The sequence below is a fragment of the Alternaria ethzedia genome (genome assembly GCF_023757985.1).
Source record: "Alternaria ethzedia strain BMP 0044 chromosome Unknown scaffold_12, whole genome shotgun sequence".
NCBI classification, from domain to species: Eukaryota; Fungi; Ascomycota; class Dothideomycetes; order Pleosporales; family Pleosporaceae; genus Alternaria; species Alternaria ethzedia.
Window position 1 is genome coordinate 878,400 of NW_026056205.1, and position 23,398 is coordinate 901,797.

The 23,398-nt window shown below is 52.3% G+C and overlaps 8 protein-coding genes across 8 annotated transcripts; 6 read left to right on the forward strand and 2 right to left on the reverse strand.

Annotated features, from left to right (window-relative positions):
* Positions 1-1,420: 1,420 nt before the first annotated feature.
* Positions 1,421-2,315, forward strand: J4E87_005850 (uncharacterized protein; the record flags this gene model as incomplete). The annotated part of the gene is made up of 4 exons (XM_049377455.1): positions 1,421-1,425; positions 1,502-1,632; positions 1,745-1,911; positions 1,962-2,315. The coding sequence occupies 4 exons, from the start codon at positions 1,421-1,423 to the stop codon at positions 2,313-2,315; spliced, it is 657 nt and encodes a 218-aa protein (XP_049233081.1).
* A 1,438-nt stretch (positions 2,316-3,753) lies between these two features.
* Positions 3,754-4,485, forward strand: J4E87_005851 (uncharacterized protein; the record flags this gene model as incomplete). The annotated part of the gene is made up of 2 exons (XM_049377456.1): positions 3,754-3,758; positions 3,819-4,485. 2 exons carry the CDS (start codon positions 3,754-3,756, stop codon positions 4,483-4,485), a joined length of 672 nt encoding a protein of 223 aa, XP_049233082.1.
* A 2,547-nt stretch (positions 4,486-7,032) lies between these two features.
* Positions 7,033-8,885, forward strand: J4E87_005852 (uncharacterized protein; the record flags this gene model as incomplete). The annotated part of the gene is made up of 4 exons (XM_049377457.1): positions 7,033-7,343; positions 7,395-7,636; positions 7,685-8,626; positions 8,683-8,885. 4 exons carry the CDS (start codon positions 7,033-7,035, stop codon positions 8,883-8,885), a joined length of 1,698 nt encoding a protein of 565 aa, XP_049233083.1.
* Positions 8,886-11,649: 2,764 nt separating this feature from the next.
* On the reverse strand, positions 11,650-13,335 carry J4E87_005853 (uncharacterized protein; the record flags this gene model as incomplete). Its single annotated transcript, XM_049377458.1, has 4 exons — positions 11,650-12,663; positions 12,718-13,083; positions 13,136-13,277; positions 13,331-13,335. 4 exons carry the CDS (start codon positions 13,333-13,335, stop codon positions 11,650-11,652), a joined length of 1,527 nt encoding a protein of 508 aa, XP_049233084.1.
* Positions 13,336-14,514: 1,179 nt separating this feature from the next.
* J4E87_005854 (uncharacterized protein) lies at positions 14,515-16,356 on the forward strand (the record flags this gene model as incomplete). The annotated part of the gene is made up of 2 exons (XM_049377459.1): positions 14,515-16,136; positions 16,185-16,356. 2 exons carry the CDS (start codon positions 14,515-14,517, stop codon positions 16,354-16,356), a joined length of 1,794 nt encoding a protein of 597 aa, XP_049233085.1.
* Positions 16,357-16,574: 218 nt separating this feature from the next.
* J4E87_005855 (uncharacterized protein) lies at positions 16,575-18,200 on the reverse strand (the record flags this gene model as incomplete). Its single annotated transcript, XM_049377460.1, has 1 exon — positions 16,575-18,200. The coding sequence occupies one exon, from the start codon at positions 18,198-18,200 to the stop codon at positions 16,575-16,577; it is 1,626 nt and encodes a 541-aa protein (XP_049233086.1).
* A 490-nt stretch (positions 18,201-18,690) lies between these two features.
* Positions 18,691-22,529, forward strand: J4E87_005856 (uncharacterized protein; the record flags this gene model as incomplete). Its single annotated transcript, XM_049377461.1, has 2 exons — positions 18,691-21,361; positions 21,412-22,529. The coding sequence occupies 2 exons, from the start codon at positions 18,691-18,693 to the stop codon at positions 22,527-22,529; spliced, it is 3,789 nt and encodes a 1,262-aa protein (XP_049233087.1).
* A 505-nt stretch (positions 22,530-23,034) lies between these two features.
* J4E87_005857 (uncharacterized protein) lies at positions 23,035-23,327 on the forward strand (the record flags this gene model as incomplete). The annotated part of the gene is made up of 2 exons (XM_049377462.1): positions 23,035-23,104; positions 23,164-23,327. 2 exons carry the CDS (start codon positions 23,035-23,037, stop codon positions 23,325-23,327), a joined length of 234 nt encoding a protein of 77 aa, XP_049233088.1.
* Between the last annotated feature and the right edge of the window lie 71 nt (positions 23,328-23,398).

Sequence of the window (23,398 nt, forward strand, 5' to 3'; positions counted from 1 at the left end):
TGGGTATGCGCTTTACGTTCTCAAGGCACTCAATTAGGCTGTAACAAGAGAGGTTGTGCGGAAGAGGATTGTAGCGATAGAATTGTACGCGTGATCACCCCGCCTGACACACTGCAACACGTCATCAATTCAACACCATGCTGGCCGACACGCTCGAGGGAATGCTCTGAAAATCTATGTACGCGTTGCGCAATACCCAAAGACAAGGAGGATGTCTTTGCTTTGCCAATTTGTACGCGTGGAGGCGGGTCGTGTTCGAGGTGTCGGCGCGCAGAGCGAAACACCATGGAAGGTAGATGACGCGACGCATGTATCGCCAAAACCACAACCATCAAGACTAGACTCGAGTCCCGAGAGCCTATCAAGCCAACATAAATCATGGAGTATTCCATCGAGTACAAGACTGGCATAGAGAAAAAGCAAACAGTAAGCATGTAGCAACGCGTCTCGTCAATAGGCTTCGAGGATTCGAGCGGAAGCTTGCGCAAAATCGATTCCTTCAAGACGCAAGCTGCAGCTATCGTGGATTGACAGAGATGACTCAGACGAAACAACAAGCAGGGACTATTGGCACGACTGAAGCTCGAGGCCAAAGGTGCCTGCGGTAAGGCTCCTGGCATGCGTTGGCCATGGTCAAGCGTCACCAAGTTGAAAAGAGCGACTCGAAGGAGAGGAGATGGGGTGAAGGGCTGCGCTTCCAGCAGGGAGACAGGAAAGACCCCCAACAAATCGAACGGACAGCAGCCGCACGGCGCCCAGTCAGCGTAGGCGGCAGTATTGCAACATGAGATCAAACTGAAGCGCATCTTGATCAGGCCTGGAAGATTAGCGCCTTCGAGTTGGTGATCTGGGGGCGCCGATTCTGATCCCTGAAAAGTATAAGAACGGCGCATACCCCACCCGCCGCGTGCTTGCCCCAACTCAGCGACTTCCAGACTTCCCACCACCACCATTCTTCCATCGATTTTCACGTTCGCCCTCTCGTTCGAAGCATCAGTAACGCGTCTATCTTCCCATCCAGACCACTAGCAACAATGCCTCCCAAGAAGAACACCACCCCTTCCAAGGCCAAGGCCGCCGCTGCCGCACCTGCCCATGGCTCCTACATCGGTATGTACTATAATATCTCAGCCCAACGCGGTCGCGTCGGTTGCCCGATAGTCGCGTCTTTGTCGCCGGTCAATGCTGACTCTTTTAGACATGGTCAAGGATGCTATCATCAACGTGAGTCTATCCCAGGCGTGTTGCCCTGCACATGAGTTTGCGACAGCTTGCGACAGCTCGCAACGCCAACTTCAGCGCGAATCACAATAACGCTCCATGACATTACTCCCCCAAGTGAACATGATTACTGACGAGCTCTATGCATGCTACAGCTCAAGGAACGAAATGGATCAAGGTTAGTAAAATTAATCCCCACATGTCGTCGCTCATATGTTGCGGCATGCTTTCGTCTGAAAGCGCGCGTACCTCAGAACTCACGCTGACTCTGCGCCAACAGCCGTCAAGCTATCCAGAAGTACATCCAAGCCAACAACAAGGTCGGCAACCTTAGCGATGCTGCCTTCAGGAGTCACGTCAACCGTGCTATTACTTCCGGCGAGGAGAAGGGTGACTTTGCGCGTCCAAAGGGTAAGTGCCTCTCCACCAAGTCTGCGCGACGACACATCTTCAACACGTCGCTACTGTGTATCCTACACGCACGTATCATGAGTCATCTGAACCTTACTGACGCGTCATGTAGGCACGTCTGGACCAGTAAAGCTTGCGAAGAAGGAGGCCAAGCCTGCCGCTGCCACCGCTACCAAGAAGTCTGAGCCCAAGGCCGAGAAGAAGGTCACTGAGAAGAAGACCGTCGAGAAGAAGACTACTGAGAAGAAGGCCCCCGCCACCAAGAAGGCCACGACCACTGTAAGTATCTGCCTGCTGTCATGAGCCTACGTGTCTGACTTCCTCTACAGAAGGCCAAGGCCACCACCACCAAGGCTGCTGCTCCCAAGAAGGCTGTCGGCCGCCCGAAGAAGGCCACTGCCACAGCTGCTGCTACCAAGGCTGCCCCTGCCGCTAAGCCCAAGGCCAACGCCAGCAAACCCCGCAAGACTGCCCCCACTGCAGCCCCCGCTGTCGAGGAGGAGGTATCGCGCGTGCTCGGAAAGACCAAGTCTGGTCGCGTCACCAAGACCAAGGCTCCCGCCGCCGCAACCAAGGCAACAAAGAAGGCACCAGCAGCAAAGAAGACCGCCGCAGCGAAGAAGGCCACCACACCCAAGAAGAAGGCGACGCCCAAGAAGGCAACACCAAAGGCCAAGGCATGAGCTGTTCCAGTTTAAGCTTGTTTGTTCTTGTTGACCTTTTTTATTTTACCATGCTACCGTCCGTTAGCTTCGGAGCGTACGCTAGACGACATCTTCTTCACGTATTCCCTTTGTCACACTACTAGTCTATGGGTTTTACAGGTGGGCGTGGTTCGGCCACCGGCGGATATGGCAAGGCAGGCCTACGGTGTTCGTCCCTGATTTTCTTACCTGGGATATATCATGTTGGCCGGGCGTTCTGGCGCGTGTCTGTCACTGCGGATGGATGTCTACTCTATTGTCATTGTTCTCTTCAGCGTCGCAATCTGGCGTTATGGGAGGCTAGCTACGACGTGATGCTATCGTCTCAAGCAATTCAAATCAACACATACTTCAAACGTTACGCGTCTCTGAACTCGGTGAATGTGACGCGTTGTTTTGATCTGACGCGTGAATGTGGCGAGTCATGTGAGGGGCATGTGGGTCTTTGATAAGATAACCGGCTCTGCCCGATGTTCTCTTCTCTCCCGGGTGCCGGCTAACGGGCAGAATCTACAGGAACGCCGACTCGTAATTTCCTGCGCCGCTCCAAAAGAGCTCCGGTCGTGTCTCATATGTCTTCCGAAGGTACCGGTGATATTACCATGAGCATCTTAAGAAAAAAGACGACCTACTTCGCACGCCTTCGCGACGTTCGCTCGGTCAGCTCTTCAAGGTTGAGCTCTCGAAAGAAGTGAACACGCATATCATCCCAGTCATCACTTCCATCAGGATTTATCAAGGGAGCGCATCTCTGTACCTCTTATCTGCCATTACATCGGTTTACAAATGTCGACGCATGCTTTCTCACAACTAGACGAACGCGGTTTGTCCCCTACACGCGCGTTGAGCAATCGAGAAGGAGCCTATCACACCTGCCATTGCGAGAAGATTCCAAGGTTGGCTTTGGATTCGGCTTAGACGAAGACACTGCCGCATGGCCGCTTGTCGGAGGCATCAAATGATTGTGAGGACATATTCTCTGCGAAAAAGGAACACATGATGTGTCTGGATGTAGACTTGTTGTCTTGTACATGCAAATTGCACATTGTGAAGTTCTACCGAGACCTGATGGGAGCTGGCGAAATTAGTCTCCGATATGCGTGCATTATGATATGGTATGTACATCTCGAAGCGGGTACCATACCACTCAACCCATAACCTGTCATAGTCGCGTAGGCACGCAGTCAATGCTGGGTCCGTGGAAAATGGTTGCTCGTTGACGCCTGCCGCCCTTTCCTACCTAGGTACTCACTTTCACTATCACTTTGGCATCGCGCACAGACTACTTATTTATGGATCTCTCAGTCCAATCTTCGACGTCTTACTTCTAAGCTACACACCACCGCCAACATCAGCTGGAGCGGTCCGCATCGCCATGGCCGACCAGACGACTACTCAAGTCAGCAACCATAGTACCATGAGGTAAGCAGATAACGACAGAGCACTCGGCAAGCAATTACGAAATTAACGTTGTACTCGTAGCTTCAAGTCTACCTCGGCAGTCACCATACGCGTGGGGAAGGCGCCAAACACCGAGGACTTCATCGCGCACGAGACCTTCCTTACTTCCCGTTCAGAGTTCTTCCGCCGCGCCATGAACGGCAACTGGCAGGAGGCAGACACAAGGACTATAAACTTCCCCGACGATGACCCCGGCATTTTCGCCCTCTATCTCAACCACCTCTATACTGGACAGCTGCCTATTACAACCAAAACCAAGGAAGAACTGAAGATGCTCACATCAGCCGACTTCACAATACTTGTTACAGAACAATACCACGTTGTTTTCAGCGTTTTTGTTCTTGGTGAGAAACTTCAAGACCTTTCGATCAAGAATGCCATGATGGAAGCTGCACTAGCCACCACCAGATTGCAAGGACCAGCCGGGAGATGGCAAACGCCGACTGCGCGAACAGCCAACATGGTGTACAATGGCACACCAGCAAGCAGTCTCGCCAGATCTTTTCTCACCGACACATGGACAGCGTTACCCATCGACAATATCCTCGTGAACTTCAACCAGCTCCACACAGATATGAGGAGTGACCTTGGAAAATCACTAAGAGACCGTTACAATATTCTTTTACAAACCATAGGAAACATTGCAGAGAAGAAGGGAATTGCTGCGTACCAGGAGAAGCCGAAGTGAGACTGGACCACCGTATCATTGTCTACAAAGGGCAGAATTCTGAACAGGTAGCTCGAATGTATACGTAAAGAACACGATTATTTGGGACAGTCACTGAGGGGAAAATGTCTGTTAATCCTGAGGATCTGGTAAAGGTCACACTTGGCAGAGTGCAATTTCCAAACACCCTAGCTCCAAATAGTGTGCTGCATTCATGCATAAAACAATGCATACAAACTTTTACAACATAAGCATTTTGATAGAAACTGTTCATTATACCTACTGTTTTTTCTAATGCAATTGTGGTTTCACTCGAGCGTACGAAATCACAATAGTGGTGCTATGCACATGAAAACGATGGGAGGAGCAAACTACTAGATCGTGGTGAAAATTCTGAAGCTTCACACAAAAGAGTTCGTCGAACACAGCGCTTAGCACATATACCGAACCAGGATGGCTCTTGTTCTGTGATGTCTCTCGAAGTGGAGCATACAGCACCTACAGCGCGGTTTACTCAACACTTTTCTGGGCGCATAAGGCCTCGCTAAGTGAACTGCCTTCGAAGTTCATCACCAAGCTTTCCATAACTATCAATGAATTGCTGCCGTTACGATTTCCAAAAGAAAAAGTTACCGCGTACAGTAAGTCTTTTAAGGCCTGTTGGCTTTGTACATAAGCAGTAGAGTGGGATCGAAGTACGCCCGGCTGAATCAACTGGGCAGGCACACCACGCTAGTCGCCGCTAGGAATAGTTGCGCGCGGGAGCTGCTCGGCCTTTGACTGAAGTGCTCGCGGACGCAGAAAAGCGGTTCAAGGATACCTGCTTCCGGCTACATTTCTATGAGAAGCACATCCACGTGCACAGCCCGCATGCACGTCGTCCTTCGCAACTCGACCTGCACATAGTCCATGCACACCACCTGTCCGGCACAGCGCGCCGTTGTCGAGAAGCTCTTCCGCCGTTGCTTCTTGTTGGACCATTGCCTATCAGTCTCCACTCCGATGCGCCCAACTTTCAGGTCGTCTCTGGTCATGGAATAGACGTAAAGCGTTTGATGATGCTAGTGGCTCGCGGGACGATTGGTGACTTCCGTTGTTGGGTGATACCAGGAGGCGTCGCAAAGTAGCATCGCTTCACGGGATCCGTGAACGCCTTCGAGAGCGGGGCGCCACTGCGATGTTATTTAGGAAGGTATCCGACAGCACGCCTGAGGGATACCGGCCGTTCTTTGCTTATTCGCTCATTTCCTCTCCGATCTCTACAGTATGTGGCTGCTTACCTGCGACAGGGTTCTCCAGATCCGCCGCACGGGTGTGGCTAGCAAAACGGTAAGGTGACAACAAAGCGAGACGCGCCACCAGTATCTCTGATTATCCCAATTTCCTGGATAAACACACTTGGGGAGTGAGCGTGATCCTTCAGTTGCCTTTGATGTTCCGAAAGCTGACCTATGGGCGGCAAGACAGGCATGCGATATGTACGAGGCACACCAACTTTCGGGCACGTCCTGTTCATTGGTGACCTTTGAATCGTTACCATTCCTTCGTCTACGCGAACGAATCAACATGCTCACGCATATGCTCGAGGATGTTCTGGACCCATCACAAGGGGTGACCGTTGAAACGGGACACGTCTGCTACGCCCGGATACTTACCAAAACGTCTGTGATGGACATTAACATGCCCGGAGTCGCGTAAGCGATATACTATAGATCGCCGCCTGTTGGACAAAGAATAAAGAGACGATCAGGTGTCGACGCGCAATGGCTTCGCCGACAAACCACAGCCATCACAAGGACAAGTTGATTCGATGTACACAACCGTTAACTGCTCGTACTGTTTGTGGAGACCAACGGGGTGTATCGGGCACCAGATATTACCCCAGATCGATGGAACGATGAGAATTCTTGGCCGAAGAGGCGTCCACTAGTGCCCATTCACATGCATTTCGCACTCTGTTCCTTCCCCATGTAAGTGATAGCCAACGTCTACTGGGATGAATATGCAGGGCTTGACCGCCAAGACGGGCTTCACAGCGAGCTTGAGTGAGCTTGGTCCCCAGGTTTTGGCGCCTCTACCAGGCGATCTATATCCGGGGTCAACTGCTTTACTGCCTGAACTAGCGACATATCCGGTCGTTTACATCGGATCGATAGTTGTCTAGAGCTTAAGCGCAGCTGTCTTTACGGACATTCTGCAATAGCGTGGGCTGATCGATGACAGGTCACACGGTCGCATGCCAACAGTACATGCGGACATACACATTCTCGCTAGCCGTTGGCAGACACAAACGGCCCATGAAGAATGGGACCAATCCTTCCAGAAGTGTCAAGTGCGGAGTAGCCACCTGGTCAGGCCTAGTGTAAGAAATTGCAATGCTACCACAGAAAGCCACACACGCACCACACTGCAGCATCACCGCTGTTCAGGATGCGATATTAAAAGCTGGGGTATCCCACTGTCGATTGCGCCCGCAGCCTTCTCCAACTTCTGCTTCCTCAACGTTGCGCAAAGCGCCTTTCATCATAACTACCTCTTATTCCAGCAATTTTGGAATAAACAGCGACAATGCCAGGAGGTGGTGTTACCCTCACTGGGACGCATGACCTCAACCGGGTCGAGGCTCCTGTCACCGTCCGAGCCTATCTGATCGTCGCATTCGCTGCGTTTGGAGGTATATTCTTTGGATATGACACTGGCTGGATGGGTGGTGTCCTCAATATGGACTACTTCATAAAGCAATACACTGGAGCTGAATACCCCGACGTCGTATATCCGGGCCTTGACTCCACCAGCCAGACCATCAAAGACTATCGCAACTCTACATTCGTGGTCGTACCATGGCAGCAATCACTCGTCACATCCATTCTCTCTGCCGGGTATGTGAGAAAAGACCAATAGTGTTATCAGTGAATGCTAATAGAACACAGTACCTTCTTCGGCGCCATCATGGCCGGTGATATTGCTGACTTTATCGGACGTCGTTTCACAATCATCATGGGATGTGGCATCTTCATTGTCGGAGGCATCCTTGAGACAGCCTCTACTGGACTTGGTGTTATGGTTGCTGGTCGACTTATCGCCGGTTTCGGTGTGGGTTTCATCTCGTCCATTGTCATTCTCTATATGTCTGAGATCGCACCCAAGAAGGTACGCGGTGCTGTAGTCGCTGGTAAGTACTATCCACATGGCCTGAATGTATACATTCTGACTTTGATAGGTTATCAATTCTGCATTACCATTGGTATCTTACTCGCCAACTGCGTTGTATATGCCACTCAGAACAGACGCGATACTGGCTCCTATCGAATTCCGATTGCTGTCCAGTTCCTGTGGGCTATCATTCTCGCCATCGGTCTCGCTCTCCTCCCTGAGTCCCCTCGTTACTGGGTCAAGAAGGGCAAGCTTGATAAGGCTGCTGCCGCCCTCGGCCGTGTTCGTGGTCAACCTCTTGACTCCGAATATATCCAGGATGAACTCGCTGAGATTCTTGTGAACCACGAATATGAGATATCTGTTGTTCCCCAGGGTAGCTATCTCGGCTCATGGATGGCTTGTTTCAAGGGAAAGCTCTCTCAGCCCTCATCCAACGCCCGTCGCACTACGATTGGCATCTTCATGCAGGCTATGCAGCAGCTGACTGGTATCAACTTCATCTTTTACTTCGGCCCGGTCTTCTTCCAGCAGCTCGGCTCCATCAGCAACCCTTTCCTCATCTCTCTCGTCACAACTCTTGTCAACGTGCTGTCCACTCCGGCCTCGTTCGTCATGGTCGAGAAGATTGGCAGACGCCCTCTTCTTGTTTTTGGAGCTGCTGGCATGGTTATCATGCAGTTCATCGTCGGAGCTATCGGAGCCACCGCTGGCAGAAACACTGCCGACCATCCTGCCAACCCAAATGCTACCAGAGCCATGATCGCATTCATCTGCTTGAACATCTCCGTCTTCGCTACCACCTGGGGACCGTGCGCCTGGATTGTGATCGGCGAGATCTTTCCTTTGACTATTCGATCTCGTGGCGTCGGTCTATCCACGGCTAGCAACTGGTTCTGGAACTGCATCATCGGTATCATCACGCCTTATCTTGTTGCTGATCGCGATGACTCCGCTCGTATGGGATCAAATGTCTTCTTCCTATGGGGCTCGCTCTGCTGCGTTTCATGTAGGTTTTCCATCTTCCTTGTAGCCACATGGAGCCTTTTGCTAATTTTTAAACAGTCCTTTTCGCCTACTTCTTTGTTCCCGAAACCAAGGGTCTTACGCTTGAGCAAGTCGACAAGATGTTGGAGGAGAGCACTCCTCGCACCTCCCGCAATTGGAAGCCTCACAGCACCTTCGCCGGCGACATGAACCTCGCTGACAAGCATATCGAGATTCCTCTCGAGAACCTCACTACTAAGCACGAGACCTCTACAGTCTAGTCATCTGGTTAGAACGATGTGTAAGAAGGGAATGTTCAATGTATGGAACTGCCGATGTCACTGGATGTTACTGCAATGCATAAACCTGCTAGCTCGCACCCGATGCTGTGGAGTTATATATTTAGTGGAATAGCATACCTGAACCTCTGTTACTGGGTTTCAATCCGCGTTCCACATTGTGATCGCTGGAAAGCGTACGCGAGACTCAATCCAGAGTGCACGTTATGGCAGCTGCTTCACCACCTGAGATTTCCAGCTATAAGCGTGCTTCCAGCAGTCTGGTAATTTGACTCGAACCACGAGCTGTGACTATGATGTGACGTGTCAAGCGTCCGCTTGCGCAATGTCCATGAACCCATTGTCGCGTTCTGTTCTCCTCGGCTCTAGATAGGGACCCCAGTGTTCGCTATGTAGCACAAGGCTGACGGGCTGACAGCGGAGGCGCGTGTTCTTGCGTTCGATTAACCGGCGCGGTGTTTGTGGCATCGTTTGAGTAGGTGGTACGAGGCTGATGGGTCGCATGCTGCATTGGGGAAATGGCTCGCATGAGAAGTTGGAGCACTGTCAGTGTGACGAGAACTTACGTCGATGATCTGTGTCAGCCGACGTAACATTTGCGCGTTTGTTGAGAAATGGGACGGTTGCATGGTTGGATCCTTCGTTGGGCTTGCCTCTGACAGGCGCGCTGTGGCGGAGCTCGCTCTTGCCTGGTGGTGTAGCATCTGTGCGCAGCTTGGTGGGGGCTTCAGGCTCACCAAGCGCGAGCATCTTCTTCAACTCCCATACCTTGCCTTTCAACATTGTTATGGAGGCTCCGGTCAATTCGCCCTGATCCCTGAAGTTGCGCGAAGAAGTCATGGCTACTGCCCGTGATGAACAATGCCGCATGCCGAACGAACAACTTCTCTGTGGACAGCCTTGCGGGATGTGGGAGGCTGCAGGTGATGGTGTCGCTGCCCGTCAAGCTTGCCTCTATACGTCCATGTTCAGCTCAGCCTTGGGGGGCTATGCCTAGTCCCCAGGATGCCAGCCACATCGTCGAGTTCATGGCTATCAGAGTGATCTTCACTTCCCTCCACTTCCCCAGTCCTCTAGCCATTCAAATGAAGCTTGATTCTGACAAGACATTTGGCGAATTATACCCTAGCATCGAAGCTCTCCAAACAGCCTTGACAGAGCTCGAGACAAAATACAAGGAAACCATCTCTGATACGCAGATTCCTCTTCGATTTCTCACTCTGCGCGACAGGCCGCCTTCTGAGTCTCCGGGAAACACAGTCAGTGGTCTCGCCATACAAACTGCAAGTGAGATAAATGCTGACTGCGTGCACCTGATCTTAGGTCCATCTACGTCTTACCCAGAGAGCGGAATATGATCCGGATTGGGAATATGTTGCTGTGTCATACACTTGGGCACAACCTGAGGGTCTTGCCGCCCACTTCAATACGCCGAAGTTCATGATCTGGATCAGCGACACGGAAGCCCGTCCGCCACGTTGCCCTCCATCTGTTCTTCACCGGGCATTGCAATACGACATCCAGGGAACCAAGACTGGCCGCCTCTGGATAGACCAAGAGTGTATCGACCAAGACGATGCGATAGATCGCGATGAACATATCGCGCACATGCATAAAATTTATGAGCGGTCCAAATGCACAGCTATCGTCCTATCGAAGAGTATGAACCCAAGCCATGCGACCTTCTTGCAGCGCTGCATTGAAGCCGACGCAAAAGACACGCTGGAGAAGGCTTCCCACCAAGGAGATCAAGAAGAACCTCCAATGCATACTTGCTTGAGTCTTACCGATACCATGAATGCCTCATTGATATCCATGTCACACAAGAACAATAATCTAGAAAGCATTCTCCAAATCGAGGACCAAAAAGGAGGCCCCATTGATTCCGTAATAGAGGCAATCTTTGAGAACGTAACGGAAGATACCTACTTTACACGTGCCTGGACATATCAAGAGCAGCGGTGTTCCAAGGTCTCGTGCTATCTGATCCCTGTACCGCCAGATCCGGCATCTGATGGAATTGCTATTGGACCAGAGCCAACGAGTATCTTCATGCCAAGTACTGTTCCTCGGAGTATTCATACATGGTGCTGGAGGCGTTTGCGTTTGCGCAGTTTCGAACTTTCTCACTTGTTGACCAACAATTTCCTTTCTCATGACCGCGATGCGCGTGCCCCCGGTGTACCTGTCGTTAAGGAAAGAGGTTTGGGTCACGCGGGAACAGTCAGGGACAGAGCCTACGTGATTATGGAAACAGTCAGGGGCATGAACACGCGAGATTGCAAGTACGTGTCTGATCGTGTAACAATGGTGGCGAATATATGCGAGTTCGGCATCACCCTTCGCACAACCCAGTTCCAGGACGATGAAGCAGTGAGCTACAGTACGTGTGTGTTGGCACTTCTTTCCATGAATGGGGTACTTATGAGGTCATGGGAATGGACCAAGAAAATGAAAATCGATGCTGTGCTCATCACCTTTTGAGGTGGATAGATACTTCCATAGGAGACCTGAATGATAACACCCACGCGAGTTACTTATCAGCGCATTCTCTTTCTGAATATGCACCCACCAATGACTTCTCGCTCTTTGGTGGGTCTAAAAGCAGCAGACTTGCCTTGCGCATCTATCATGTTTCTTCTAGAACAGTCCAAGCTCAACGCATGGTTAAGAGTATGGTATCAATAGTTCGTCATCTATACAATCTCTACTCCACGTACAATATATACAAGGGCTTCAAAGGAATTCAGCTGGCTTTATGTCCACCACTAGCCGTCTGCGCCCTCAGAAACGCCTCAACGTCCTTGGCACTCGTGGCATCGATCTGGCGATCCATCTCTTGTTCCTGTGGGCTCTTTATCCTCTCAGGCTCTTCAACCTTGTTTTCTTCCCCCTTGTTTCCACCAACTACACCGGCAACGGCTTCAGCGGCAGAAGTAGCAGTCGAGGTGACTACAGCGGAGGCTGATACAGCGGCTTGTTTAGCTTGGTCCAAATAGCCCGGGGCGGCGGGTTCTTCACGATCGGGGAGCGGTACCTCTTTCGGTGCTTGACCCACCGTGTTGGGCTCCATTGTGACTGTCTTGTCTCCATGCCCGTGGTCAACGACTGCTGCCTCGGGTGTTCCGTCTGCGAGCTGCCCAGATGCGTGTGTTTGGTTCTGTTGCTCGTACCGTGCTTCTGATGTGCCCGCGCGAATCGGTAGGGTCGTAGTAACTGGTACTGCAGTCGTGGACGGGCGCGACTCGGTGTCTGAGGGTGGGGTGTGGATTTCAGGCTCGTTCGTATCAGGGGGATGAGTCGCTGTGCCTACGGTTGTGAGAGGGTCGCCGATCTGAGTCGCAGGTGTGGGCGGCATCAGATCTCCCTGCTTGTATCCTACAGGCTTGGGAATGGAGAAGATTAGTTTTCTTCGCGGTGTTCCGCTTTCGCTGCCGACGCCCCAGGCTTCCATGTCGCCATTCTGGCCTTCCTCCCATTTTATCGGCCCAATAGGGAACGTCTTGCGACCGTCCTGGGTATTTGGGTTCTCCCACTTCATTTGCGCCTCGATGGCTGGCTCAAGGTTGGGCAGCTGTCCCCACTCGAAATCGAGACCGCCACCGTATTTCTTCGGTATGTTTTCGTGGTCGATGTATTGAGAGAGTGTGGAGTAGACGTTCTGCGGGGAGAGGATGAAGATCTTAGAGACGGTGATGGGATCAAACCAGCGCTTGACCCAGCCCCAGACGGTGGGAAAGAAGCCAGGCGCTCCAACGATCTACGATTTGGTCAGTTCTACTTGCATGGCTCTCAAGAAGACGCGTGCACATACGAATATCCTATCCAGGGTCTCAGGGTAATGTGCTGTGGCCAGGACCGAAGCATCTTGCATGTGGCCCTTCAGGTTCCAGAACTGCTTCAGCCCAACACCACTGATATCCACGATGTTGTTGCTTTGCGAGATTGGCGTTTCTGGGTGGCTACGAGGGACCATGGAACACAGAGGTGTGTAGAATCTTGTGAGCGATTCATACAGGGCGAATAGGCGCAGGTTCTTGGTTGCGACATTGGGGATAGTCGTCTTTGACTTGGCGAGTTGCTTCTCGTACGTGGAGATGTTCTTCGAGTTCAGCGGTGCGACCTCGAAAAGGAAGAGAGGAATGCCGCGTTTGTCGCGTCGGCCGAGCCATTGCGGGTACTACGTGAGGCTGTCAGACAGGATGACAGCACATGTATGCGGGACTCTCTACCAAGCGTCGCGTTTGCTCATACTCTTCGACCTCGATAGTGTTGAAGATTTCGCTTAGTTTGTTCTCCTTCCGCCAGTCTTCCGTGTCTTTGAATTGCTTAAAGGCCTCTTGGGGAACAAAACGACGCGCGCGCAGATAGCGCCTGTAAGCAGTCAGTGCCCCGCTAAAATCGACAACTTCGCGATTTGCGCGTACAGCATGGTCTCGTCGTCATGACTGGCTCGCACCGGCCCGGCTGCAGGTGTGTAATAGCCTGCTTCCTGGCACACTTTCTTGAACTCGAGAAGCTGGGCTTCTTGGTTCTCGGTGAGATGGGAGAGATGTCCCGCAGGATACTGCATCGACTCTACTCTGCTGAGGTCGGCCATGGCGGGATATGATAGGAATGTAGGAGTGTAGGATTACAAGGCCAAAAGGAGAGATAAAAAGTGGTGAGCCAGACCGTTCAGTTTTAGGGCGTCATGTTCATGGTAATGAATGCGGCGGTGCGGCAGTGACATCAACTGTGGCTGCAGATCGGGTCTCGCGGACAGCGAGCTTCGGCAACGGTCGCGCGCTATCCGGACCAAACGTGGAAAAACCATATGAGGGTCTTGCTTGTTCACGGACATAACTGACTGTTGTGCTTGAGTCGCGTCTACCGCATTGACCACGATGAGTCCAGAGTTGCTTCGAGTGCCTCGTCATTCATTTCCGCTGCAAGCCGGAGCTTCGCCAAGGAATTCGTGCTGACAATGACGGCCTAACTTGCAGATACGCTGACAGCATCAAGGAAAGAAAGCCGGGCGGTACGGGTTTCTGCTACGGCGAGTTATCACGTCGTCCTTCTGCTTAGTCCAACAATAGCAATGTAGTCATCTTTGAAGGTGTTCTCAAAAGCGTCCAACATGTTTATCATAACGCGATCGGTTTTCCTCAGCGACTGGTCAAGTGCGCAGCGTGACAGGGACTCGCTCTATCAAGAGTGCTGTGTAGCTCTTTAGCCTGTTGGAATGGCATGAGTAGAAAAGGTCTCGCATCCATGAGTGAGACATCTCTAACTGGGCCGAGACACAAGGCATAGAGTTAGCTCAGTCTCATCCTTGTCGTGACGGGATCGTATATCTGGACCCGCGATACGACGGAGAGAACGCCTGTTGACTGAAGGTGCGTTATCGCGATTTAGCTGCCGAGGCTAGTCAATCTTAGCGAGCCATGCGCTCATGACCGCCCATGTTCCAATGTTGACGACATCTGCGGCGGAACCTTCAAGCGCGCCCTTCACTCGCCACACGGAACCTCCATCTACCCATGCACTTTGCGTTTCTCCCCACGACTCTACCCCTTCCCGAAAGCGCCGAACGACCCCACCCATACACCACCTGAACGCCGGGCCCACCATGCCACGCCCCTCCTTCACTGACTTGCCGACCGAGATCCTCGAAGCCGTCTTCCTAAATCTCGACCCGCGCTCCCTCGCATCCGTTTCGCAGACGAACAAACTCATCAAGGAGCTCACGACCGATGCGCCTATAATATGGCGCCACCTGTGCAAGACGCAATTCAAGACATGGGACGCTCGCCACAACATTATCGCCAAGTTTGCAGCCCCGTTGTCCGATGTCGACTGGCGCGCCCTCTACATGACGAAGCATACAATCGAGCGTCGCACCAAAGAGCTCTTGAACCGCATTGTGAATCGCCAGCAAGGGCGCATACGATGCATCAACGACATCGCCGAGTTTGGGTACGATGCGAAGGAAACGCTGTTGAAGGAATGCGCATGCCCCGACGATGCACACGACGTTCTAGCGAGGCGGTACTACGCCAATGCCGTACTGGAGCGCATACATCGCGAGGTCGCCATCAAGGTGTGGTCGGATCTACATGACGGCAAGGACATATCGATAGAGAGAGCTCTGGGCGCATACGATGTATTTGCGAGAGTGGGTGAAGATGTAGACATTGACGTGGTAGCTGAAGACATCACTGCACTAGCCAACAGGCTACTGGAGACATATCCCGACTTGCGCAGCTGGAGTCCACGGACACAGGCCTCGACTTTGGCATCCTTCCTCCGTGACGAAGGCTTCAACGGTGTTCCAGACACGTCGTACCGCGCACTTCGGAATTCCTTCATTGGTCTTGTCATACGTTCGGCGACCCACGAGTCTCTCCCACTCATCTCAGTCGCTATCTATTGCGCCGTAGCACAGCGGATCGGCCTTGATGCACGACCCTGTGGGTTCCTTTTCCACGTCTATACTCTTGTCTATGCGCCCAAGAACTACAATCTCGATGGCCAGTACAAGCCGACGAGTTCGGCGCAGCTGGATTACATGTACCTGGATCCGTTTCGCTCTTCCTCCGAAGTACGGCAAGGCGATTTACAGAGGATCCTACGCGACATGGGTGTTCCAAAGGACGAACACCATGGCTTTCTGAGCGACACCAACACCCGAGAGATGGTAATGCGCACTGCGCGCAACATCATGAACTCGGTACAAACGATCCGCGAAACTGAAGCTGGAATGGGCAGCATCCAGGCGTCATGGATGAACTCATACCCAGACATGGACAACGCGTTCTACGCAACTATCTGGGCAATGCTGCTCCTTGGGCCGAACGACGATCATATCTCATCTGGACATAACCAGATCCGTCGTCGCCAATATCTGCCGTACCTGCTCGAGCATTTCCAGATGCACTACCCATGGGACGTGACGTTGCTATCACGCTACGTCATCCCTATGTTCTACAACCAACCCGAGGGTCGTCGTCTGCTCCAGTTTGTGCAGAGCATGCATCAAGTTGATTCCATGCGGAAGCCTGTTGCCAATCGCTCTGCGCGCACACAGAATGTTGCTTTCAAAGTTGGCCAGCTATTTCAACACAAGCGTTACGGCTATGAGGGTGTCATCACAGGCTGGGACGTTGTCTGCGACGCGAACGAAGACTGGATTCAGAACATGCGTGTAGATTCCCTATCGAAAGGTAGGAATCAGGCTTTCTATCACGTACTGTAAGTTCATCTCTTAGCGCCTTTACTATATTATGCTAATTGAAGTAGTGTCTGCGACAAATCCGTTCGCTACGTTGCTGCCGAGAACATCAAGCCTGTGGATGAGGATACATATCCCTCCGAGGCGTTGCTGAAACTCGCTGGCCGCCATTTCAAGCGCTGGGATAATGAACAACGTTGTTTCGTGAGCAATGTGCGCGACGAATACCCCGAGGATTAGAAATTGCAGGGCTAAAAGCAAGGTGGGGTTTGAAAAGTATAGATAGATAAAGCTATGACGATTTGTTGCGCTCCCTAGTCGAGCGTCGCATCAAATGCTGTTATATCCCCACTCATTCCGAGCCTGTTGGTCTCCGGCCTAATATCGAACGAAAAATATGGAACATTCCCAAGATGATTGCTGTAGATCCACAAAGCAATCACCACAATCTCACATCCTCACTTTCTTCCCTTGCCTGGCATAAAGCGATCTAAGTTCTCTTCCAGGAAGCCATTTTCGGCTAGCATCTCGAGCCACTTCTTGATGACCGGACCAGAGTCGTATCGCCGCTGCGCAGCCTTCGAATCCTCTTCTGCCTCGTTCTGCATCTCCATCATGATGTTCGCAGCCAGTTGATTGGCTTGCGAAAGCAAATCGCTACGGCGAACCAGGAGCTGGGTCATGTCTTCGCTGTCGATGGTCGCTTTGAGAGTAGTGGAGATAGGATTGACCGCAAGAAGCTCTTCGAGGCCTAGCATACGGGGACTGGGCGGCTGTTCATTGGGGTCAACAAGATCTCTCCAGTCCTGAGACGTAGAAGCTGAGATGTCATCGAGGCGTGTGTCGACATGCGAGAGGGTGTTGATTGTCAGACCAGCGTTCTTGCGCAGTGAGAGCAATGGAGACTGCGTCAGAGCAACAACGCCGTAATCGTCGTCGCCAGCAGCCATGAGCGTAGAAATGGTTGTGGATACTGACTCAAGCCATGTCTCGCCGCGCTGCGGATCGAAGGAGCCAACGCACGTCGGCTGCCTGTCCAGACCGTCCAACTTCCAGACTTCGTTTCCAACCGGTACGAAAGCAATGTAGTGATGCGCATTATCCTCAACGCTCTCTGCACTATCGTGACTGGCGACGGTGTCGGTCGAAGCAGCGCGTCGCGACTTGGATCCCTTCTTGGTAGGCTTGGTCTTCTCAGTCAACAGCTGTGCCTTGATTCGCTGGGCACGTTTGACTTTGTAGCTGAGATGTTTGTCGCCCTCGAGAATGTCCATCTTCTTGGCAAACGAATTGTGAATCTTCTTCACAAAATCGAAGCTCGCAAAAGCCTCACCGCGCTGGTATGGCGACAAGACTTGCGTGAAATCCTTGAACTGGGTCAAATGCTCGCCGATGTGCACATCAGCTTCGTTGCTCTGGTTCATCATGATATTGATCATGGCTAGTGTCGCACAACTGTTCTGGGCGGGCAGTTGGTTGGCGAACCAGACGTCCTTGGGACACTCGGCTGCCTGACCGTCGTTGCCAAATTCGCGGTAGTGGAAAAGCAGGATAAAACCGTAGACAGGCTGCGGGAAGTTGTCGAGAAGGAAATCTGTATCCATACTGAATACTTCGCGTACCGTCACGTCGCGGACGCCCATCTCGCGGAGGATGACGGAGAAACAGGCGGGTTCACTTTCGATTTCGCAGAATCCTTGCCAGGTCTCTTTGTCGAAATTGGTTGCAGGCATGTCTGGTGGACTGGGGAAAACCAGATCGGTAGAGGCGCCGTTCTGAGGCGACGGTGGGCCTGGCGAGTCTTTTGCCTTTTTACTGCTGGGCTCCGACGCTGTAGTGGGTTCAGGAGGACCTCGCTTCTTGGTGTTGGGTGAGGCCGTTTTCGATCCTGTGCTTGGAGATAGAGTGTCGTTGACAGACTGAGCTGTAGCGGCGCCATTGATTTCTACTGCGATTGCAGAGACTGTATCGGCGACTTGGTTTGCCAGGTCTTTGCTGGGTATGGCTTGTTGTTGGGTTTGCTCTTGGATTCCAGCTTTGACATCCGAGCCAGCTCGGATATCGTGGACAGTCTGACCCTCCATACTAGCTGATTTGGGTTGAGAGAGGCTTAGAGTGAGTTGTAGTTTGGAGTTGAAAGAGTTCAAGTGTGTATGTGGACGTTTGGAGGTTGGAGGAAAGGAAAGCAGACGAGCATGGTGGGAGGCGATCTGTGAATGAAGCGCGACTATCTTTTCTATTGTGGGGTTCGACAAGACAATAGGAAGCGAGCTGATAATGGTATAAAGTGAACGTGAAAGCAAGTGGCAGCGTGCAGGTAGTCGAGGTTCCAAGGTTGGGGCGCTAGCACGTGACGAGCTCGGCGTCATCCACTTCTGATTGGCCGGATCCATCTCAGCCGGCATCCTTGTCGCGCTCGTCGCGTAGACTCTAGGTAAATGTTTGTTTGAGTTTCACGTCCACCGACAGTCCGCCCAGCGCAACACGCCCGATCACCCCCCGGCCGAACACGCATCTTCGTCGCATCTCCCAACCCATGATCACGACATAGCCGACGCTTAACTTCTGGGTGCGATGAACGGCACACCCCAGGTTCGCCGAGGCGTGGGCGGCTTCCCATCAACACCACAGAACACGAACCGCTCCCCCGGCCTCCAGAGCCCGAATGGCACAACACCGCGACCCAACATCAAATCGCCCTTGCCAGACTTGCCCAAAGCCCCCGCGCAGTCAAGCTCAGGGCCCCTAATACCCGCCGACATCCTCGATCCCGCCCAACAACGCTTCTATGTCTTCGCCCTATACGTCGCCCTATGGGCATACCGAACATACGACTTCTATACGCTGGCTGTCGAGGAGGACGAATCGTTAGTGCTGTGCCTGAAATGGTGCTTCTTCGACGTGCTGTTCATGTTCGGCATACCGCTACTGGAAATTCCTTGGCTGGAATGGGGCAACGGCGCCGCCTTCCTGCTGTTTGTGCTGCATGCGGGCGTCGACGTCATGCTCATGTTCAGAATTGGCATACCGGTACAGGCATGGCTTATGGGGCTGGTGGGCTTCTTGTGGGATAGCGAATTGGCCATCAGCGAACGGAGCGTCAAGCCTGGTGCTATCCTACACAATGCCTCCCTTATTCTCGGAAAGCAGATTGTCAACATCTTGCCTGAGGGTTCTGCAGTCTTGAACCCAGATAGGCAGTCGTTCTGTCTGAACTCGTCCGTCACCCAACTCGAAATCCCGATTATGATCAACCAGACCGAACCCCACGAGATGGAGATCCTGCGCATCGACATCGATACCAATGTCAACGAGACCATCGTTGTTAAGAAGGGAGAGCTCAAGTCTATGTTGAAGAAGGCTAGGAAGACGCAGAAGTCATCCGACCCTGACGATCCATTGACTCTGGCCTACACGATCAAGAAGCCAGGTGTATACCTGCTCAAGAAGGTTACGGATCAGTCGAAGCTTCTGGTCCGACCGCGGTCCACCAACGTCGTCGTGGCCACCTGCCCGCAAGCTCGAGTCAAGCCTACTGGCAACAATCGCTGCCGTAGCGATCTATCCAACGTTGCACTCGAGGTCGAGGGAACGCCGCCTCTGAACGTCAAGTACCGCCTCACGGTGAATGGGAAGCCCCGCGGCGGGTCTCAATTCCAGAATCTGCAGCCAGATGACGCCATCTCGCCCTTGTCGAAACACACATCACAAGCACTGGTCAAGAGCGGACGCGAAGACATTTCCTGGGCACGCCCGCACAAGGTTCTCGTACCTCTGAACGAATCTCTCACCACTAGTGGCTCTTGGGAGTACGAAATCGAGGAGGTGCAGGATGGACTGGGCAACTTCGTGAGCTACCTGAACGTCGACGATGACGAGCGCCCAAGGCCCAAGGTCGCAGGCATTCGTCAACTATTCGAGGTCCACGAGCGCCCTACAGCTTTCCTCAGAGGCTGTAGCCCACAGAACCCGCTTCGGGTACCCAAGGGTGAAGCTGCTCGTCTGCCCGTCCAGTACCAGTCTACGGGTAAAAACGCTATTGACTCTGCGCATACCGTTGAGTATCTCTTCACACCCCAAGAGAATATCGTTTCGGATGGCTACCACAGTCCAGATGCTGTACTGCAAAAGCAGGTCATGCGAAAGGGTGAGCAACCTACTATCAAGGTCGCCGGTCTTTACACCATCAAGTCTGTGTCGACCGACTTCTGCGAGGGTGAGGTTTTTGAACCTACTTCGTGCCTACTACACAATCCGCCCGAGCCGGACCTCACGCTAGACAGCGAGGACATCATAGACAAATGCGCGGGCAACCCCATCGGTCTCCGCGTTGGCCTTGATTTCGTTGGAAGTCCACCTTTCGTGGTCACCTACTCCGAGAAGAAAGACAACGGCCGAGAGGTCAGGCAGCCGCCACTTCAGATTGCCAGTCTCCGCAGTACGATCGATCTTACGCCGACAGATGCGGGTCATTACGAATACTCATTCAAAACCATCAGCGACTCGGTTTACAAAGAGAGGCCCCTTAGCAACATCAAACTCCAACAGGACGTCAAGCCATCCGCACAAGCATACTTCATTGAAAGCAGTAGACCTAAGCAAGCTTGTATCGACGATGTGGTTGAGTTTGACGTGGGCTTTGCTGGTGAGGCACCCTGGAAGCTCGAATACGAAATTGTCCACAATGGCAAGCGTACGAAGCGCACCATCGAGACCGAGACCGCGCACTACGTGATACGAACAGACAAGCTCAGCAGCGGTGGCGAGTACGTCGTAGCTCTGACGAGTGTTACCGACAAATCTAAATGCAAAGAGGTTCTCAAACCCGTAGCTAGAGTCAATGTTCGTCACGAACGACCCAAGGCGTACTTCGGGCACATTGAAGGCAAACAATCAGTCTTGGCTTTGGAAAGTCGACAAGTCGGACTTCCTCTTCGCTTTACTGGAAACGGCCCTTGGTTCCTAGAGTACGAAAACTTGAAGACCAAGGAGGTCAAGAAGGATAGCTTCCAAAACCCCAACTCGTGGCTTGACGTCAAGACAGATGGAACATATCAGTTGATCTCCGTTAAGGACTCTGTTTGCCCTGGCTTGATCGATGAAAAGGCTGACCAATTCGACGTATCTTGGGTCGCACGTCCCTCGCTTAGTGTTCCTGAAAGCAGCGCGGTGCTGGAAGGCAGCAAATATATTAAGGACGCCGTCTGCGAGGGTGACGAGGATTCATTCGATGTGTCTTTAACCGGTAAGTTATCCCGAGTATCCCACACATTGCCAATGCTAACGACATCGTAGGAAATGCTCCTTTCGACATTTCTTACCGACAGGAATACAAGGACAAGAAGGGAAAGACAGCCTCTGTCAGCGAAAAGGACTTGCACACCGTTGGTGGTCTTGCATCGATTCGATCCGAAACCTCCAAGGCTGGTACTTACGAGTACACTTTCCTGAAACTGGCAGATGCCAGATACGACCACTCGAAGAAGCACTTCTCGCCTATCACGATTCAGCAACAGGTTCACTCACGTCCTGGTGCTCGTTTCGATAAACCTGGAAAGACATACAGCTACTGTTCGCGAGAGTCAGAGGGCGAAGAAGTCATCCCCATTACGCTGGAGGGCGTTGCACCATTCTACCTGGAAGTGGAGATCAAACATCAAGGTACCCCTAAGCCGGAAATCAGCGTCCACAAGAGCATCCCCACAAACAAGTATGATCTCAAGATTGAGCACCGCAAGATGCACCTCGGTCACTCGTCAATTTCCATCCGTAAAGTTCGCGACTCGCGTGGATGTACCCTCAAGCCTCCGCCAGGTGGTCCCCGTGTGCAAATCAGCGTTCATGATGCGCCTACCGCCACACCCCTGGAAGACCGACAGGACTTCTGTGTCGGTGAGCGCCTGTCCTTCGCTCTTAGTGGCCAAAGTCCCTTCACAGTATACTACACCTTCGAGAAGCAAGAGCGCAAGGCCTCCAATCCGGGCACTACTTTCCGCCGTCTCGCTGAGCTTCCAGGATCGTTCACCATCACCGGTCTACGCGACTCTGCTTCTGAGTGCCTTGCAGCGCTCGACCTTACCAAGACCATTCATCCAATCCCCTCTGTACGTCTCTCTGGAGGTCAAGTCCACGAGATCGACATTCATGAGGGTGGCGGTACGGATCTAGAGTTCCAGTTCTGGGGTACACCGCCTTTCGAGTTTACCTATACGCGAAGCACCAATGCAAACAAGGGACGGAAGAGCAAAGTGCTGGAGATCAAGACGGAAATCAGTCATGAGATGAGTATGAGCATTCCAGTCCAGGAGGAGGGTACGTACGAGGTTGTATCTATCAAGGACCGGTGGTGCAGTTTTGCGAAGCCCGGCGAGGGCCATGATGGCAAAGGCGGACAGAAGATGTTGACCTACTGAGAGTGAAGAGGAACGGGGTACAGATTTTGTTTTGATGTGCATGGATTGGCGTTTAGCGTTTCCTTTCGGACGTTTCTCAAGGTTTGCATGAGACTTTGTATTTATGGAAGGCCTTTGGCTATGGAAGGGGTTGGGTAGCGTGTGAACCAGCGATGAGCATTTATTATCGAAAACTTGATACATACAGCTTGCCCTATGCTTCTCCATACCGCACTTGAGGTAGCTCGATGCTGGCGCCGAAACAGTATCGATGATAAGTAGCGCATCGCGATCGCGTACCTGCATCTAGCGCTAAAGTGGACCCTTTCGCATCCTAACACCATACTGATGATATCATGAATAAAGTGACATCACAGCCACGACTAGGCTGATGGGAGCGACAAAAACAAAGAAAACGTCGCGTGTCTTCTAGCATTGGAACTTCATCTACATTGCACTTCACTCCAACTCATTGCGAATAACACAAATTCTACGTTTACCCGCAACCACACACCAAACAACCAATATGCCTCACTCCAAGACACCTGGCCAGAGCAATGCTGCTTCAGACAAGTTCAACAAGCAGGAGGCTGAGAGTACGTTTTACATTCTCTCCTCAACTTCTGCGGGGATGTCATGCTAACAAATATGACAGGCAAAGGTCTCGGTGCCTCAAACGCACCCGCAGCGAAGGAAGGCCACGCGCCCGGCGAAGCGCCCGTAGCTTCAGACAGCGGAAACTCAAACGTCGGCGTCGACCCGAGCGCCAACAAGCCCGGTGAGAAGGGCATCGGTGGACCTAACTACGGTACACACTAGACATGTGTCTATGAGGAGATGGTGTATGAATAAGAAAGAAAGGAAACAAGCAAGAACTCAGTCGTCTCCAT